This window comes from Diabrotica virgifera, chromosome 3 (genome assembly GCF_917563875.1).
Source record: "Diabrotica virgifera virgifera chromosome 3, PGI_DIABVI_V3a".
NCBI lineage: Eukaryota > Metazoa > Arthropoda > Insecta > Coleoptera > Chrysomelidae > Diabrotica > Diabrotica virgifera.
In genome coordinates, this window is record NC_065445.1 from 21596401 (window position 1) to 21614414 (window position 18014).

The window sequence follows — 18014 nt, forward strand, 5'->3', positions numbered from 1 at the left end:
ATTTTTTAAACGCTCGTAGAAAAAATATTGTTTCTAACTCTTGCGGAAAGTCTCTTTTCCGCACTCGACTGCTTGTCGAACTCCAATCTGCAATCGAATCTGTATTCGCGCGCGGAAAATTATGACTTTCCGCACTAGTTAGGAAAATAACTATTTACCGTAATTATACGGAATAAAATGGTCATATTTCTTTTTTTTTTATATCTAATCAACAATTTCTGGTGCATATTGGGTGTCCATATTATCTAGTAAAAACTGTAAATGGTCGGTGAAACCGTTTTTTGTTCACACCTTTCTTTGACGTCTCGCTGATCCTTCTATTGGCTTGAGCAATACGAGCTATGTCGATATTTTCCGAAAAACCCGTTGCTATTTCTCAAATTTCTATTCCCATAAGATCCGTTATTGTGTGGTTGATTTTAGGTCCTTCCTTAAAGGCAGACTGTTATCCAGGAGATTATCTCTACCGCATATTTTCCCTAAACTTTGTTTTTTGGGGAAATTTACTAAATTAAAAACTTTTTTAAAAAGCAACTATCGAGTTGCAGGTGCACAGGTAATGCGTCGCGCGCCCAGGTAATGCACAGGTAATGCAACAAACGATGTAACGGTAAGGAAATGCCAATTCCTATAAATGCGATCGAAGAACAATCAATAATCCAGTATCACATATCGTTCAATCAGACGATGCGTCAGGGCCTCGATTTTTGACCCTTCGCTTCGTTATCGAACGTATTCGCTTCGTATCTGTTTAGTATACGAAGCGCATACGTTCGATAACGAAGCGAAGGGTCAAAAATCGAGGCCCTGTTATTCTTAAGTATTGCCGGGCTCTGCCTGTGTCTCGCAAATTCCGGTACCGCTAGGATTATCCAAGAAGATGATAAATCGTTAGTGATCGCAGATTTAGACGTTTCGGAGTCGAAGCACGGACATCATCATGAAGAAGGTGGCGGACACGAGCATCACGCTAAACACCACGAGAGTTACGGGGAAAAGGGGGATAAAGGGTATAAAAGTGATCACCACCACGATAAAGGAGAACACGGCAAACATGGCAAACATCACTCGGCCGGACACCACGAAGAAAAAGGAGGTAAATAAATATTCTGCTCAAGGTAACCAGCACTATCTGGTTTAAACAATTAAGGTATACAAAAAAATCTTTGGCAGTTTTAGCTGTTTTTAATCACTGCAGAGGGTCACAGATTCCAAAAGATGCCTTTTAATTTGGGAGATACTTTTCTGCCTCTTTGCAACAATTTTTTGTTTCAACGGGATTTAATTGGTGAGACTTAAAATCTTTAAATTGTCATTTTTAATTTGTATGGCTTCTATACGGGATTTTGTAAAAAAACGTTCAAAAAACGTCTGTTTTGAGAGTGAATTTATCACTGTACTAAGGTGGGGTGATTTTTTAAAAAGTTCAGTCAGTATTTTATTTAGTAGTCGTATATCTAAAGTATCGAAAAAAACTGATTTATTGATAGTGATGTAGTAGATTTTGAGAAAATCGTTTTCCAGTATTTAAAAATTTCGAGAAAAAGGCGTATAATTTTGCTGCTTGCTGATTTTTCCAGTAACAAATTAAGATTATTGACAACGTCGAGAACAGATGGGGTAGTTATTCGTCACTTGATGCCATCTAAATCACTGAATTATTTTAAAATTCGTAAATAAAGATGCGTGGAAATTTTAAAGTGTGTGACGTGCTTTTTGACAATAATTGCTTTGTTTGACATCGTTGCTATGACTTTAAAATATTAAAACCTAGGCCCAGATCACGCCAAATAGAATTGTATTTTGCTGACGTCACAAAATAAAACTTCATAATAGGAGAATCGACGGTTGCTGGGCAACGTGACGCCACTAAAATAGAATTCTATTTGGCGTGCTCCCTCACCTGTATTGATATACACCATTCATTACTGCATAACAGGTATTTAGGTACCGCATTGACTTTAATTCGGGATTATTATAACTTAGTAGTGTTATTTTTAATTCAAATAATTGATTAAAATTTGATCATTTTTTAAACGCTCGTAGAAAAAATATTGTTTCTAACTCTTGCGGAAAGTCTCTTTTCCGCACTCGACTGCTTGTCGAACTCCAATCTGCAATCGAATCTGTATTCGCGCGCGGAAAATTATGACTTTCCGCACTAGTTAGGAAAATAACTATTTACCGTAATTATACGGAATAAAATGGTCATATTTCTTTTTTTTTATATCTAATCAACAATTTCTGGTGCATATTGGGTGTCCATATTATCTAGTAAAAACTGTAAATGGTCGGTGAAACCGTTTTTTGTTCACACCTTCCTTTGACGTCTCGCTGATCCTTCTATTGGCTCGAGCAATACGAGCTACGTCGATATTTTCCGAAAAACCCGTTGCTATTTCTCAAATTTCTATTCCCATAAGATCCGTTATTGTGTGGTTGATTTTAGGTCCTTCCTTAAAGGCACAGACTCTTATCCAGGAGATTATCTCTACCGCATATCTTCCCCAAACTTTGTTTTTGGGGGAAATTTACTAAATTAAAAACTTTTTTAAAAAGCAACTGTCGAGTTGCAGGTGCACAGGAAATGCGTCGCGCGCCCAGGTAATGCACAGGTAATGCAACAAACGATGTAACGGTAAGGAAATGCCAATTCCTATAAATGCGATCGAAGAACAATCAATAGTCCAGTATCACATATCGTTCAATCAGACGATGCGTCAGGGCCTCGATTTTTGACCCTTCGCTTCGTTATCGAACGTATTCGCTTCGTATCTGTTTAGTATACGTAGCGCATACGTTCGATAACGAAGCTAAGGGTCAAAAATCGAGGCCCTGTTATTCTTAAGTATTGCCGGGCTCTGCCTGTGTCTCGCAAATTTCGGTACCGCTAGGATTATCCAGGAAGATGATAAATCGTTAGTGATCGCAGATTTAGACGTTTCGAAGTCGAAGCACGGACATCATCATGAAGGAGGTGGTGGACACGAGCATCACGCTAAACACCACGAGAGTCACGGGGAAAAGGGGGATAAAGGTTATAAAAGTGATCACCACCACGATAAATGAGAACACGGCAAACATGGCAAACATCACTCGGCCGGACACCACGAAGAAAAAGGGGGTAAATAAATATTTATCAGTTCTATTCAAATTAATGAGTACTTTTTAGTTTAAAAACTTTATTTAATAATATATTATTTTTATAATAAAGTAAAATTAGAATAAAAAGAATGTGTGTGTATTTTGTACGCACGTAAGAAGTTATGCTTCTATTATATGATTTCAACGAAATTAATATACTTTAAACAGTTTATTTATATTTTATTTGAATATTAGACTCATAAAATGTATAAAAAAATAAAAAAATAAAAATTTGCATCGGGGATCCAACCCGCGTATATTAGAGTGATTTGGTTTGAAATCAAAGCGCCAAATTATTTTGATTTTTGTGGAATTAAAAAAATTAAAATACAACAAAACATTGAGTAAGAAAATAAGAAAGAAAATGTAAATCAAAGCATTACCTAGAAGGTAGGTACTTACATTTTACATTTTCCAAATAGGTAGGTACCTTTGTAATTTTTTATTACAATACTGAAACATTTACAATTAAGTACCTAATTAAAAAGTCACTACAATTATAAACTTGCTTTTGTTTCTGTCCTTACAACAATAAAAACTAATATACACAACATTTGTTTACCCATAACCGACATATTAAACAATTATTGACAGGTCATTGTAATTACCCAATCAGAGCACGTATAACACTTCAGATGCGCGCAGAACCAAGACTTTTGATGAATTCGCGCACATATAGGTATATTTACTCCCAAATGCGCCTAAGAAGTATAATTTCAAAAACATTCGTTTGCCTTGCAAATGTTAGAAGACACGGATTTAGGTTGTCACCAGAATTTTAGTTCCAACGATATAAGTTTTAGATTGTCGGATCTAGAACTTCTCATTGTGTTAAATAGATGTCGCTAGAGCGTTCACCAGCTAATATTTTGTAGAATTTTGTTTACTAAGACAGTTGGTTTTAGTTTTGATTCCGATCAGATCACAAGCCTCTCTGAAGATCCCAACAGGGCGAAACATACGTAAGAGAAGAATGGAATATTAATTACTGTCTTTAATTTTCTCTTAGTTTTGCTCATATTTTGATTACAAGGAATTTTAGATAGTTAAATTGACGGATTGAGGAATGCAATATTAGACGCCTCCTAGTCTTCTTCATTTGTTCTTCGTTTTAATTGCAAATTTTAGAAGGTACGGATTTAGGCTGTCACTGGTATTTCGGTTCCAACTTTTCTGATATAGTCGGTTCGCTAAACTCAGATACCACTGGCTAGTGATTTTAGTAAATAATTTTGCCAATTTGGTAAAATTGGCAAAAAATAATTACTAAATAGTTAATAATTACTTATAACTTATTACTAATAACAGTTAGTAATAATTGTTAGTGTGACCAACTACTCCAAAAAATCCGGGACATGCTCTGAATTACGAAGTCGTGTCCCGGCGTCCCGGACAAGGCTTCTGGGCGATCCGAATTTTCAACGTTTTGGTAAAATTCTATTTTTAAATTTTGAATACGTTATTCTTCTAAGAATTAACTTCAAATTGAGTTAGTGGGACGAAAAAAGTCGACATTTTCTAGAGTAATACTAATACCGCATTCATTTTATACTGGATTTTTAAAGATCTTCTTATTTTTAAGAAAATTCAATCATCCCAGAAATATGATAGTAAGAAGTAATCAACATAAAACTGTTCTGAAGCTATTTTCTTGCATTGCAGCATGTTTTACAATTATATTTTTAATTTTTTAAAGTCAAAAGGCAGATATCGAGCACTGAATTTAATTAAATCTTGCCCAAGTATACTTTCGCTCACAAGAGCATCCTCAGGGGCATTTCGTCAATAAAAAGAAGGTATCCTCGAATGTCATTTAATTATTATAGATCATTTTGGTGGCAAACTTAAATTAATATTATAATTATTATAATAATTATATTTTTGATGGAATTAAGCCACAATTGGTTGTAATACCTGGTTGTGATACAAACAGCCTTCCAGGAAAAGAGCTATTACAATGCCATTTTCCTGGAGGTAAGTCAAGCATTTGACAAGGTCTGGCATCCAGGATTGTTATTCAAACTGAAGAAAGAAATCTCTCAGCCGCTATATACAATACTAAAATCATATCTCGAAGAAAGGCTATTTTACACAAGATACGAAGAAAGTGTGTCTGAAATTCACAACATAAAGGCTGAGGTCCCGCAAGGTAGCGTCTTGGGACCAATTCTATACACAATATTTACAGCTGATTTCCCAACTGAAGAAGAATCTGCAATCGCAACATTCTCAGATGACACTGCAATTCTGGTAAAAAACCCAGATCCCATACAGGCAGCTGAAATATTGCAACAAAACATACATCTAGTTGAAACATGGGCTAAGAAATGGAAGATAAAGATCAACGAAGCAAAATCAGTTAACGTAGTATTCACTAAATGTCACAAAGAAACACCGAATACCCTAATGCATAACAAGAATATTCCTAAAAATGATACTGTAAAATATCTCGGATTACACCTTGACAAGGGGCTAACATGGAGAACACACATCTGGACAAAGAGGAAGCAATTAGGAATAAAATACAAAAAACACTACTGGTTACTCGGCCGAAAATCGACCTTACCTCTATTTAACAAAATACAGTAAAACCTGTGTTAACGGCCACCTGTCAAAACCGGCCACCTGAACTAGCCGGCCAGTTTCAAAGTTCCCCAAACCAAAATTTGTGGACTACAAAACCTGGTATTAGCGGCCACCTTTTTATATCGGCCAATAGTTCTGTCATTTTTAGTGACCGTTATTGACAGGTTTTACTGTATTAGTGTATAAAGCAATCATCCGGCACATCTGGACATACAGGATTGAACTGTGGGGAAGTGCAGCAGACAGCAACCTAGCAATACTGGAGCGGTTTCAATCCAAGATTCTTCGTGCTATCACAAAAGCACCATTCCAAATGCAGTTCATTCCATTTACAGTGACTTGAAGATCGAGACAGTGAAGCAGATGATCATCAAATGCAGTGATAAATATTTCAAACGACTGGAAAAGCACTCCAACGAATTAGCAGTGAATTTATTGGACAACTGTACACAACTAAATAGACTGAAAATTAGAACTCCAAGTGACTTGCCATTTAGAACATAAGTGTTTTAAAGTGTTTTAAGGTTTTAAGTGAAAATAAGTGACTTAGTGTAGTTATTAGTAACAAACCTACTGGGAGTTGATAGTCATTGGACTAAAACTCCTCTCACATTTGTTCGTTAAACAAAAATGCTTAGTGTTACTTTTTTTATGGTGTAACAGATTGTATTTAAAAACAAAAATAAAAAAAATGATATACTAACCTAAGGTTATATTTACCTAACATCAGTTGATTTTCTAATTTTTCCTTTTTTGAGAACGATTTCCGGATTGAGAGTCGAAACGTCAAAAATTAACAAAAATGTAATTATCATTGCAACCAATTGTGGCTTACTACATCCCATCAAAAGTATCATTGTCAACACAAAAATGTTAAATAATCAATAAAATGATAATATTAAAGTTCTACATTCAAAAAAAATGGCCCGATTTTCATTGATTGAAGTCCCGGATTTCAGCCATTTTTTTTCAGCCTTGTCCCGAATTCGACTGAATTGGAGTTGGTTACACTAGTAATTGTGCCAATTAAAATTGGCAAAAAACAAATAAATACAGACTAAAATCACTAGCCAGTTTTGTCTGAGTTTAGCGAACCGACTATATAAGACTTTTCATGGTGAAGATTCCATACTTCTAAGATTAACATATACGTACATACATGATTTTTCTATATTTATAAATAGAACTTGTATAGGGAAATAGTATTAATTTAGAAATAGCAAAAAATATTGAAACTGAGAAAAAAATTAGAATATGGAAAAATATAAATACCATACATGTCTCAACCCTAGTATATTTTTCCTTGTTCCTATATATTTGAATATTATCGAAAATACTATACCTATTTATTATCTGTCTTTATGATGATAATATGCCTCTCTCCTAATAACATATATTTGTCTCCCAGGTTTGTCCTTGTATAGCTATTCTTATAATTGATTGCCTCAAATGAATAGATAATACTCTACAATGTTTTTGGTAGATCAATAATCACAATAACAACAACATTAATTTTTACAAAAGTTTATTAGGCCATTAACCTTTAACTACCCGCGCATCAAGTTATAACATAACTACACGCGTGGCGTACTTTGAACGCCACAAGAAAATACACTTAAAAACATCGGATTTGTTTAATTTTTTTTGAAAAAATACACTTAGTTGTTTGTTATAAACCTTATTCGGCATCAGTGAATACTTGGAGTTCCTTTTCAGTAAGCCAATTGGGATTTATAACTGGAATCATGGAATAACTGGATTCCATGATAAATAAAATTACTAATAAAAAAATTTTTTAAATGTGATTTTTTACAGGAGAAAAAGTATTGTTTACAAAGAAAAATATATTTTTTGCCATAATGACTAAAAAACAATTAAAATATGTACTTATATTACGACTTATAGTAATATAATCCTGGGGTATATTGTCCACCACCGGAAACAACAAATAATAAAATGTAAATTACGATCTTTCCAGAACGCCGATTATAACGAAACTAAAACCAAATTGTAAAGCACATTCCAGTGATAGGTTAGAAAAATAAGCAAGGTCAAAAATTAAATTTTTAAATATATTTCCAGTAGAATTCTTATATCTGGCGTACAAAGTACGCCAGCGCGTGTAGTTAAAGGTTAAAATGTTACATTTTTTAGGCCATACCTTGCATTTGTTAGAGGAGTCAATTTTATTTCTTTAATGTGTAGGGCATATCAGTAGAAGCTTAAGTTTAAGTTTTTGGGGTTGCCACCCTTGTCCCCCGGCCGCCATCTTGGAAATGGGGTGCAAAGTGGTTTCGCGCTATATCTCGTAAACTACAGACCCTACGGAAAATCTAATTAAACATAAAATGTAGCAAATTAAATGTTCTACAATATTGTTTCTATTACTTTCTATCGTGAAGTGACCAACAAAAAAGATATAAACAAAAATAAGTACAAATTTTTTAACAAGCTTCCTTTGGAGGTTATAATTTTTTATCAGTTCATTTTAAAATAAAACAACAGTATATCAATTGTGTAGAGGGTTTTTCAGTGAACAATTTCCACTATAAGGTTGTTTAATTCTATTTATTTATTTATATAGGTTTTACAGCGCTCCAAACGTGACCAGATGCTCGAATGCTCATAGGAATGCAATAAAAACAAAACGTTAGGCTTACTTTTCTATCTATATATATTTCTTATTCATACAATTTATTATGATTTAACATTTATATGCTATTATTAATCTATTTTTGATCTTTATCCCCACTATAAAACTTATAACCCTAAGCATACAGGGTGTTAGTAAATAAGTATGAAAAATTTTAAGGGCTAATTCTACATGAAAAATTAATACCATTTTGCTCTATAAACATATGTCCGCAAATGCTAAGTTTCGGAGATACGGGGTGTTGAAATTTTTATTTCAAACTGCCAATTTATTTATTGCTCTAAGACCAGTTGAGCTATGAAAATGAAATTTGGTGAGTTTTAGGAGGTAGTTATTACAAATTTTTTGATATACAATTTAGAATTTTGTATTTATCATTGGCGCGCCTACGGGCAATGGTCTGAATTTTTTTAAAGAAAAAAATAGTACGTCACTGAGGTATTTCGAATTAAAAATTATTTTTAAATTTCACGTCTAATTTATGATAAAAAACCTTTCTTGCCATTTTTTCATATGATACACCGTTTTTATGCAGAAAAATAAAACATCTTGGCGCGTATTTTTCATTTCTTAATACGTCATCAAGAATTATCCAATATAATAATACTAAACTAGAACAATAACAGAAAATATTACTAATAAGATTTCAACTAGATGCAAAGCTGCAAGAAATGTTTAAAATTATCTCCTTTACAGATAACAGAAGAATTTTATATTCATCATTGGCGCGCGTACGGGTAATGGTCTGAATTTTTTGAAGAAAAAAATAATACGCCACTGAGATATGTCAAACTAAAAATCATTTTTGAATTCCTCGTTTAATTTACGACAAAAGATCTTTCTTTTCTTTTTGTCATACGAGGCGCCGTTTTTATACAAAAAAATAAAACATCTTAACGCTTACCAAGTATTTGAGGTAGTTTCCATATAGAAACTTAGTTCAAATACTTTGTAAACGTTAAGATGTTTAATTTTTTTGCATAGAAACGGCGCCGCATATGAAAAAAAGGTAGGAAAGATTTTTTGTAGTCAATTGAACGAGGAATTCAAAAATGATTTTTAGTTTGACATATCTCAGTGGCGTACTATTTTTTTCTTCAAAAAATTCAGACCATTACCCGTACGCGCGCCAATGATGAATATAAAATTCTTTTGTTACCTGTAAAGGAGATCATTTTAAACATTTCTTGCAGCTGTGCACCTAGTTGAAATGGTATTTGTAATATTTTTTTTATCATATCCCAAGAAAGGTTTTTTATCATAAATTAGACGTGGAATTTAAAAATAATTTCTAATTCGAAATATCTCAGTGACGTACTATTTTGTTCTTTAAAATAATTCAGGCCATTGCCCGTAGGCGCGCCAATGATGAATACAAAATTCTTAATTGTATGTCATAAAATTCGTAATAACTACCTCCTAAAACTCACCAAATTTCATTTTCATAGCTTAGTTGGTCTTAGAGCAATAAATAAATTGGCAGTTTGAAATAAAAATTTCAACACCCCGTATCTCCGAAAATAAGCATTTGCGGACATATGTTTATAAAGCAAACTGGCATTAATTTTTCATGTAGAATTAGCCCTTAAAATTTTTCATACTTATTTACTAACACCCTGTATATAGAAAAGGCCCAAGAAGTTGTTTGAGGACAAATTCGCCCGTCCAGAAGAAGAATGATGCAACCGCAAAATGCAAAATTCTTAAGAAGAGCGAAAAAACGATTTTTGATATCAAAGTCATAATGCATGATCAAAATTAGCCATCCACCACACCGTGACCAGGATCTCGAGATATAAGCGTTTTTTGGGGTGTGTCGCTTGTCTATGAAGTAAGATAACTTTTTTCCTATTATATATTTTGACTTAAAATTTTCCAAAAAACTTCTTCATGAATTATATTTTATTGTTGTTGGTTAAAATTTTAAATTAAAAAGTTTGTCACTCAACTTTTTTAAGTAAACATGAAACTAACGGAATATGATGACAAAATGTTTAAAAATTAACGACTCCTTTTATAATGTGTTTAAACATTTTGGACAAATTTCATTGTTATCTACATCCTTCAACGATAACACAGTAAAATTTTCAAAAGGAAATATTTTCAGCGACCAAAGATACAGCGAGGTAAATTTGAAAAATCATCAAAATTGATTTTTGGTATTTTTGTATAAAATTTGATTTTTGATCATGTTCCACCAACCTTAGATAAAAATAAAGTTCATATAGGTCTGGATCCCGCGTATGAAAAAAAAGTTGATTAATAACAAGCTGAAAATTGGTTAATAGCTTAAGAGTGTCTAGTCGGATAAACTTTGATATATGGGAACACTGGAACAGGGGCAGTTTTAATTGTGGAACAGGTTAAAAATTTGGAACGGTCAGACCACGAAAACGGCACATTTATTTTGTCCGACAGAACAGACTTAAACTCTCCGAACAGAGATTAAACGCTCATGCAAAAATCAGACTGCTATTTATCACCTGTCATAATTCCTGTCATTTGAAATATTCTACATGTTCCACTCATCAAAACGCCGATTTGGTGATACATAGCAGTCTGATTTTTGCATGAGAGTTTAATCTCTGTTCGAAGAGTTTAAGTCTGTTCTGTCGGACAAAATACACGTGCCGTTTTCGTGGTCTGACCGTTCCAAATTTTTAACCTGTTCCACAATTAAAACTTCCCCTGTTCCAGTGTTCCCATATATCAAAGTTTGTCCGACTAGACACCCTTAAGCTATTAACAAATTTTCAGCTTGCTATTAATCAACTTTTTTTTCATACGCGGGATCCAGACCTAATATTTGGATTCAGCGACCTCAGAAACATAAAAATGACCAAAAGTAGTCATTTATCTTAAATTTGATTTTCGTGGTCGGCATAACGTAATTTTAATTAAAGTATTGTTTTTATTGTATTCCTATGAGAATTACAGAATCTGGTGAAGTTTGGAGCGCTGTAAAACCTAGATAATAAGTAAAATTAAACAAATTTATAGTGAAAATTGTTCATTGAAAAATCCTCTACAAAATCGCTATGATGTTATTTTATTGTGAAGTGAACGGAAAAAAAGTTATAACCTCCAAAAGGAAACTTCTTACAAAATTGTCTCTTACTTTTGTTTATAACTTTTTTGTTGGTCACTTGACGATAAAAAGTAATAGACGTAAAATTGTATAAAATTTAATTTGCTACATTTTATGTGTAATTAAATTTTCTGTAGGGTTGTTAGTTTAGGAGATACAGCGCGAAAGCCCTGTGCACCCCTTTTTCCAATATGGCGGCCGGTGGACAAGGGTGGCGACCCCAAAAACTTGAACTTAAGCTTCTACTGAACCCCCTACACATTAAAAAAATAATATTGACTCCTCTAAGAAATGCAAGGTAAATGGAACATTTCAATGGACTATATGGATATCGAAATATTTGTTCGGCAGTTTTCAAGAGTTCAAGAGTTATTTAATAAATTTTGATTTGTTTGTCCTTTGTCCTGTGTATGTTATATGTATTTATTAGTTCCAAATTTTTAAAATTTCTTGCCATTGTTGCACTTTGCTGGGATATTTTCCTAATTTGACGAAATGCCCCTGATGATCCTAAGTGAGCGAAAGTGTACTTGGACCAGATTTATTAAACTGGATGCTAGCATTCTTATAGCACGAACATCTTAAAAAAAACAACAGCGAAATTTGTACACCCTATAATAATTTAATGGGATTTTGTTCCCTTAAACCCCCCAAACTTTTGTGTACGTTCCAATTGTTGTGGTACCATTAGTTAAACAAAATATTTTTAAAACTTTTTTGCCTCCTAGTATTTTTTCGATAAGCGGCTTTTATCGAGATGCGGCTTCTTTTTTAATATGTTTACATAAAAATTTTATGGAGGTTTTATTCCCCTAAACCCCCCAAATGTTTGTGTACGTTCCAAATAAACTGTTATTGTGGCACCATTAGTTAAATACAGTGTTTTAAAACTTTTCTGCCTCTTAGTATATTTTCGATAAGGCACCTTTTATCGAGATGTGGCTTCTTGTTTAATACGGTTCAAAATATACCTAGAAATGTAAATTATAAATAAATTTTCAGATTATTAGTATATTACCAAGTCTCTATAATCGTACTTTTATACCATATAATATCATATAATCGTATCATATACAAATATGTGATTGACTTGTCAAATATTCAAAAAATCCCGATAAAACTGGCTTTTTGAGAATGTACTAACAGGCAAAAATGTTTTAAAAACATTGTGTTTAACTAATGGTAGGACAGTAATAATTTAATTGGATTGGAACGTACCCAAACGTTTTGGGGGGGAGGGTCTAAGGGAACAAAACCCCCACAAAATTTTTATGGGGTGCACAAATTTCAGTATAATTTTTTTAAGATGTTCCTGGCATAAGAATGCCACATGAGCATTTTCAATAAAAAATCTCTAATAGTTTTAGATATATTGAAAAAAATTAATTTTCATTTTGTAACTTCAAAGGGCTGTAACTTTTTTGATGTACACATTTGTACTAAGGTTAGTTAGGTTCAATCGACCTATTTTTGACTCCAGAATCTGTGGTATAATTTATGACCAATCTTTTCGGTACACCCTGTAGCATGAAGACCTAGGCACGATGCTTATCGTAATCGAGGCCGTCATCCAACAAGGTGGTTGGACGACAATCAAGCGCACCCAGCACAACTAGATTCAGGGCGTTCAAGATCGGATGCAATGGAATTATTTACGGGAGGCCTATGTTCAGCATTGGACTCAATACAGAAAATGTGATGACCACAGTTTACAAGTAGCTGTGATTTGTTTTCTAGTTTTTTTTTGGAATCCCTATATAAAAAAATTTTATAGCCTCGTCCGAATACGTCATTAGTTGTTATACACCGATTTCAGTTGTGGCTGCATTAATCTCCGGATGACTCCTTCAGCAAAACCAGAAGCAAATTTTCAAAATTATTATTACAATTTTATAAAAAAATCCGTGTTATATTTCTTTATTTAGTGCAAATGCTATATCTAAAAGGCACAGCCAAATATTTTTTTAGCTTAAGCCAACTTTAAAATAAAAAATATCTCTAGATCACGAAAAGTAGCATATTTTCTAGAACTGTCTCTAGAATAGAATTTATTTCGTTTTTACGAGATTACAACTTTTTGCGGGTACTTAACATCACAATTCAGCTTCCTCTCGAAATCTTGGGAGTTATACAGTGCGGTGATGTTCTGAGTTAATTCATCATTTATAAAGAACACTTTATTTTCTTTGTCTCGATTTTCTTTTGGGCATAGTCGCCCTCAAAAAAAAGGCAAATGCTATGAAATATAAATGAAAGTAAGATTAAATATATATACTGTTACTTTTCGTGGACATTATTTAAGGACTTGGTTTTATTGTACCTTTTTTATTGAATTCATAAGATAAGTATATTAGGTCTGGATCTCGCGTATGAAAAAAAAGTTGATTAAGGGTGTCTAGTCGGATAAACTTTGATATATGGGAACACTGGAACAGGGGCAGTTTTAATTGTGGAACAGGTTAAAAATTTGGAACGGTCATACCACGAGAATGGAACATTTATTTTGTCCGACAGAACAGACTTAAACTCTCCGAACAGAGATTAAACTCCTATGCAAAAATCAGACTGCTATTTATCACCTGTCATAATTCCTGTCATTTGAAATATTCTACATGTTCCACTCATTAAAACGCCCATTTGGTGATAAATAGCAGTCTGATTTTTGCATGAGAGTTTAATCTCTGCTCGTAGAGTTTAAGTCTGTTCTGTCGGACAAAATACATGTGCCGTTTTCGTGATCTTCCAAATTTTTAACCTGTTCCGCAATTAAAACTTCCCTTGTTCCAGTGTTCCCATATATCAAAGTTTGTCCGACTAGACACCCTTAAGGTATTAACAAATTTTCAGCTTGCTATTTATCAACTTTTTTTTTTCATACGCGGAATCCAGACCTATATCCATTCAAAATCTACGATGTTTAAACATATTTTTGTATATTTTAAGATAAGCACTCTCTAAATAACAGATAGAGATTTTTTGCCACGAGAAGGTAAAGTATGATAATTATTATAAATAAAAAACCCTTTAAATTACCCGGTCTTTATTCCCATAATTATACACTAAGCATCAAAATTGACGTACCACCTTAAAAATGGGACATTTTTGATGTCTCTTATATCCTAAACCTATTTTCCGATTTGAGTGATTTTTTTAATATATTATGTCTTTGTTCTTCAAGAATATCGATGTAATAATATTATTGCTAAATAGGTAAGTGTCAATGTATACCGGGTGTAACAATGATAGTCTGTTTTTTCCTCAAAGTTTGGAACACCCTGTGGAATATTCTAGTATATATAAAATATTGAAATTAAAACTTAATTGTAGCCTTAGACTTTCTTAAAATTTTGATTTTCGATTCATTCGTTTATGTGGGATAATAAAAAAGTTAGGTACTTTAACAACTAGCCATGTTATTCATCAATACAGGGTGTTTCTAAATAAGTGCGACAAACTTTAAGGGGTAACTGGGCATGAAAAAATAATGACCATTTGCTTCATAACATATGTCTGCAAATTGTTTGTTTTCGAGATACGGGATGTTGCATTTTTTCTTATAAACTGACTATTTATTTATAGCTATAAAACCGGTTGAGATAGGCAAATAAAATTTAGTAGGTCTCAAGACGTAGCTATTATGCATTTTTTGACATACAATTAAAAATTTTCTATTCACCATTGGCGTGTATACGGGTCATATTACCCGTATGCACCCCAATGGTGAATATAAAATTCTTAATTGTGTGCCAAAAAATGCGCAATAACTACCTCTTAAAACCTACCAAATTTCATTTGCATATCTCAACCGGTTTTAGAGATATAAATAAATCGTTAGTTTGTAAGAAAAAATTCAACATCCCGTATCTCGGAAAAAAAGCATTTGCGGACATATGTTTATAAAGCAAATGGTCAATATTTTTTCATGCAGTTTGTCGCACCTATTTAGAAACACCCTGTATTGATGAATTACATGGCTAGTTGTTAAAGTACCTAACTTTTTTATTATCCCACATAAACGAATGAATCGAAAAGCAGAAAAGGGCCAGAGTATTCAATGTCAGAAATAGCCAATGATCTACATAGTCTGTAGCTGAACCAAAAAGAAAAAGCAAGTAAAAGAAAACAGCAACGAAATTTTCCATTCTATATTTAACGTTCCGTTTTCTTTTTGCTTTCGACTGTATTTGAATTTTTCTTACAAGATATTTAATTTGAAAATGATGGGAGTCACACATACAATAATTGATGACATAAAAACAAAACAACTAATATGTTACATCCATATACCTACAGAGAATGTCAGGTGACAGGATCCCTGAACAGATTTTGACGTGGACACCACAAGGGAGAAGGAAAAGAAGAAGACCGAGAAGTAACTGGAGGGAGGGAATTGAACAAGAACTAGAGGAAACGGAAATCCCTCCAGATCTATGGTTAAACAGAGAAGAATGGCGGTTAGGAGTCAGAAGGCATCGAAGAACGCTGTAAACCGATTGTATAATAGTAATAGTAGTAGTAGTAGTAGCTGTTTAATCTGATATAAAAGCCCGTGGTATTTATAAACCAGATTAATATTAGGTTTGTTCTAGCAAACAGTCAAACTAGTCAGAACCCGTCAGCAAACAGTTGGTCAGTGAGAGAACATAATACAGTCACCAGTGCTATCCCCTCTACTCGCCCTGGTCCACTATTCGCTGATGATTTCAAACCGTTTGAAACTGATGCTAGAACAAACCTAATATAAACTTTATAAATAATTTCGTATTGTCATTATTTTCTCCTACGGTTATATACATTTTTAATTGTCTGAAAGTCACGCACCACCCCTGAGCATTCAACAAAAAGAATTGACGTAGTTTATTTCTTTTATATTTTTTTCGAAGTCGAAGCTTAGAGAAGCGTCGTATTTTATAAATAAAACATTGTGAGCAGAAACTCCTTTAATAACTTTTTCTAAGGTGGACAAACTACAGTATAATGAAAACAATGCGAGACCGTCTCTACAGCTATATGAAATTTTTAATAGTTAGCTTTGTAGTACACAACAAAAGTTATTTTATATTTTCTATCTAATTTTACAAGGGATGTGCGATATTTGTTTAGAAGGAAGGCAATTCTTTCTCTCCGGACAATTTCAAAGAAATTCTGTGCTCGTATATATGTAAGAAAGTATTTAACAGTGTTTTTGAAAGCCTTGGTTTTTGCAAATGCAGAAATGAAGTACTTGAAATAGTTTCCTTCGATTGGCAAAATTTGAATGAATTTTTTAATGATTCCCAATTGTAAATTTGGAGGTGGAAACTTAATTTTCTGTACAATTTTGATCATTTTGATATTTTCAGATCATTTAGAATTTAGATCACTCTGTATCAATAGGGCTTTTCATTCACAGTCATTTGTTTCGAGCTTCTGTCATGTGTCACATAATATTAATATATCTACGACATACGTTATTGGTATATACAATAATATAAACCAAAGACGTATGACGTAGATATATTAATATTATGTGACACATGACAGAAGCTCGAAACAAATGACAATCGATGACAAGCCCTATAGGAAATAAATAAGCTGCTAGTAACTCTTCTTCTTCTTTTTGTATAGACATGACTCTGTCTGTTTTTTCAATGTGCCTCTAGTAAGTTGTCGTTCCATCGTTTTCGTGGTCTTCCCACTGTTCGTCTTCCTATTGGGGAATTGTCTCTCGCTGTCCTGACTACCTTATTTGTTGTCATTCGGATTATGTGGTCATTCCATTCTATTCTTCTGTTTCTTACTTACTTAATGTTATCCACCTTGCATCTCCGTCGTATACCTGTTCTTCTAGTTCTGTCCCATAGAGTCTTACCATCGATTTTTCGAAGGGTTTTCATCTCCGCTGTTTCGAGCCATCTTTTTGTCCTCTCTGTCGGGTCGTGTTTCTGCCGCGTATGTCATTATTGGTCGGATGACTGTTTTGTAAATTCTGCCTTTCATTTCTTTTCCGATAGTTTTATTTCTCCATATTGTACCATTCAGGCAACCTGTGGCTCTGTTTGCTCTATTCACTTGATCTTCCACTTCTGGTTCTATTCTTCCGTAGCTAGATAGTGTGATGCCTAGGTATTTAAACTCCATCACTTGTTCTATTATCTGACCTTTCAGCTCCAATTTACATCTTATTGGATCTGCTGTTATAACCTGCATTTTGTCTTTTTTGAGGAAATTAACATGTTAAATTTTCTGGCGATTATGTTGAATTGGTGCAGCATACGTTGTAAATCATCTTCACTTTGAGAGATTAGTATTGCATCGTCCGCATAGCAGATTATATTAAGTTGTTTTTCTCCCATTTGGTATCCTTTTTTAGTTCTTACTTTTTTTATTATTTAGTCCATGATCAGGTTGAACAATATAGGACTCAAGGAATCCCCTGTCTTATCCCATTGCCGGCTTCAATTGGGTCAGTTAGTTCATCTTCCACTTCTATTGTGTTGTTCTGGTAGATGTTTTCTATCGGTTTAATTATTTCCAGAGGTACCTCTCTCTAGTATAACAAGT

At 33.4% G+C, this 18014-nt stretch overlaps 1 protein-coding gene across 3 annotated transcripts in view; it reads left to right on the top strand.

Annotated features, from left to right (window-relative positions):
* LOC114325675 (histidine-rich glycoprotein-like) overlaps window positions 1-18014 on the top strand; it is a 54194-nt gene that overhangs the window by 27557 nt on the left and 8623 nt on the right. The window contains exon 1 of one of the 3 annotated variants that reach the window (XM_050646361.1): window positions 995-1096. The exons of the other annotated variants lie outside the window; for them this stretch is intronic. Coding sequence (XP_050502318.1) covers window positions 1055-1096 — 42 coding nt within the window. The 5' untranslated portion in view covers window positions 995-1054. Of the gene's footprint in view, window positions 1-994; window positions 1097-18014 lie in introns of those variants that run through there. 3 annotated transcript variants of the gene reach the window in all.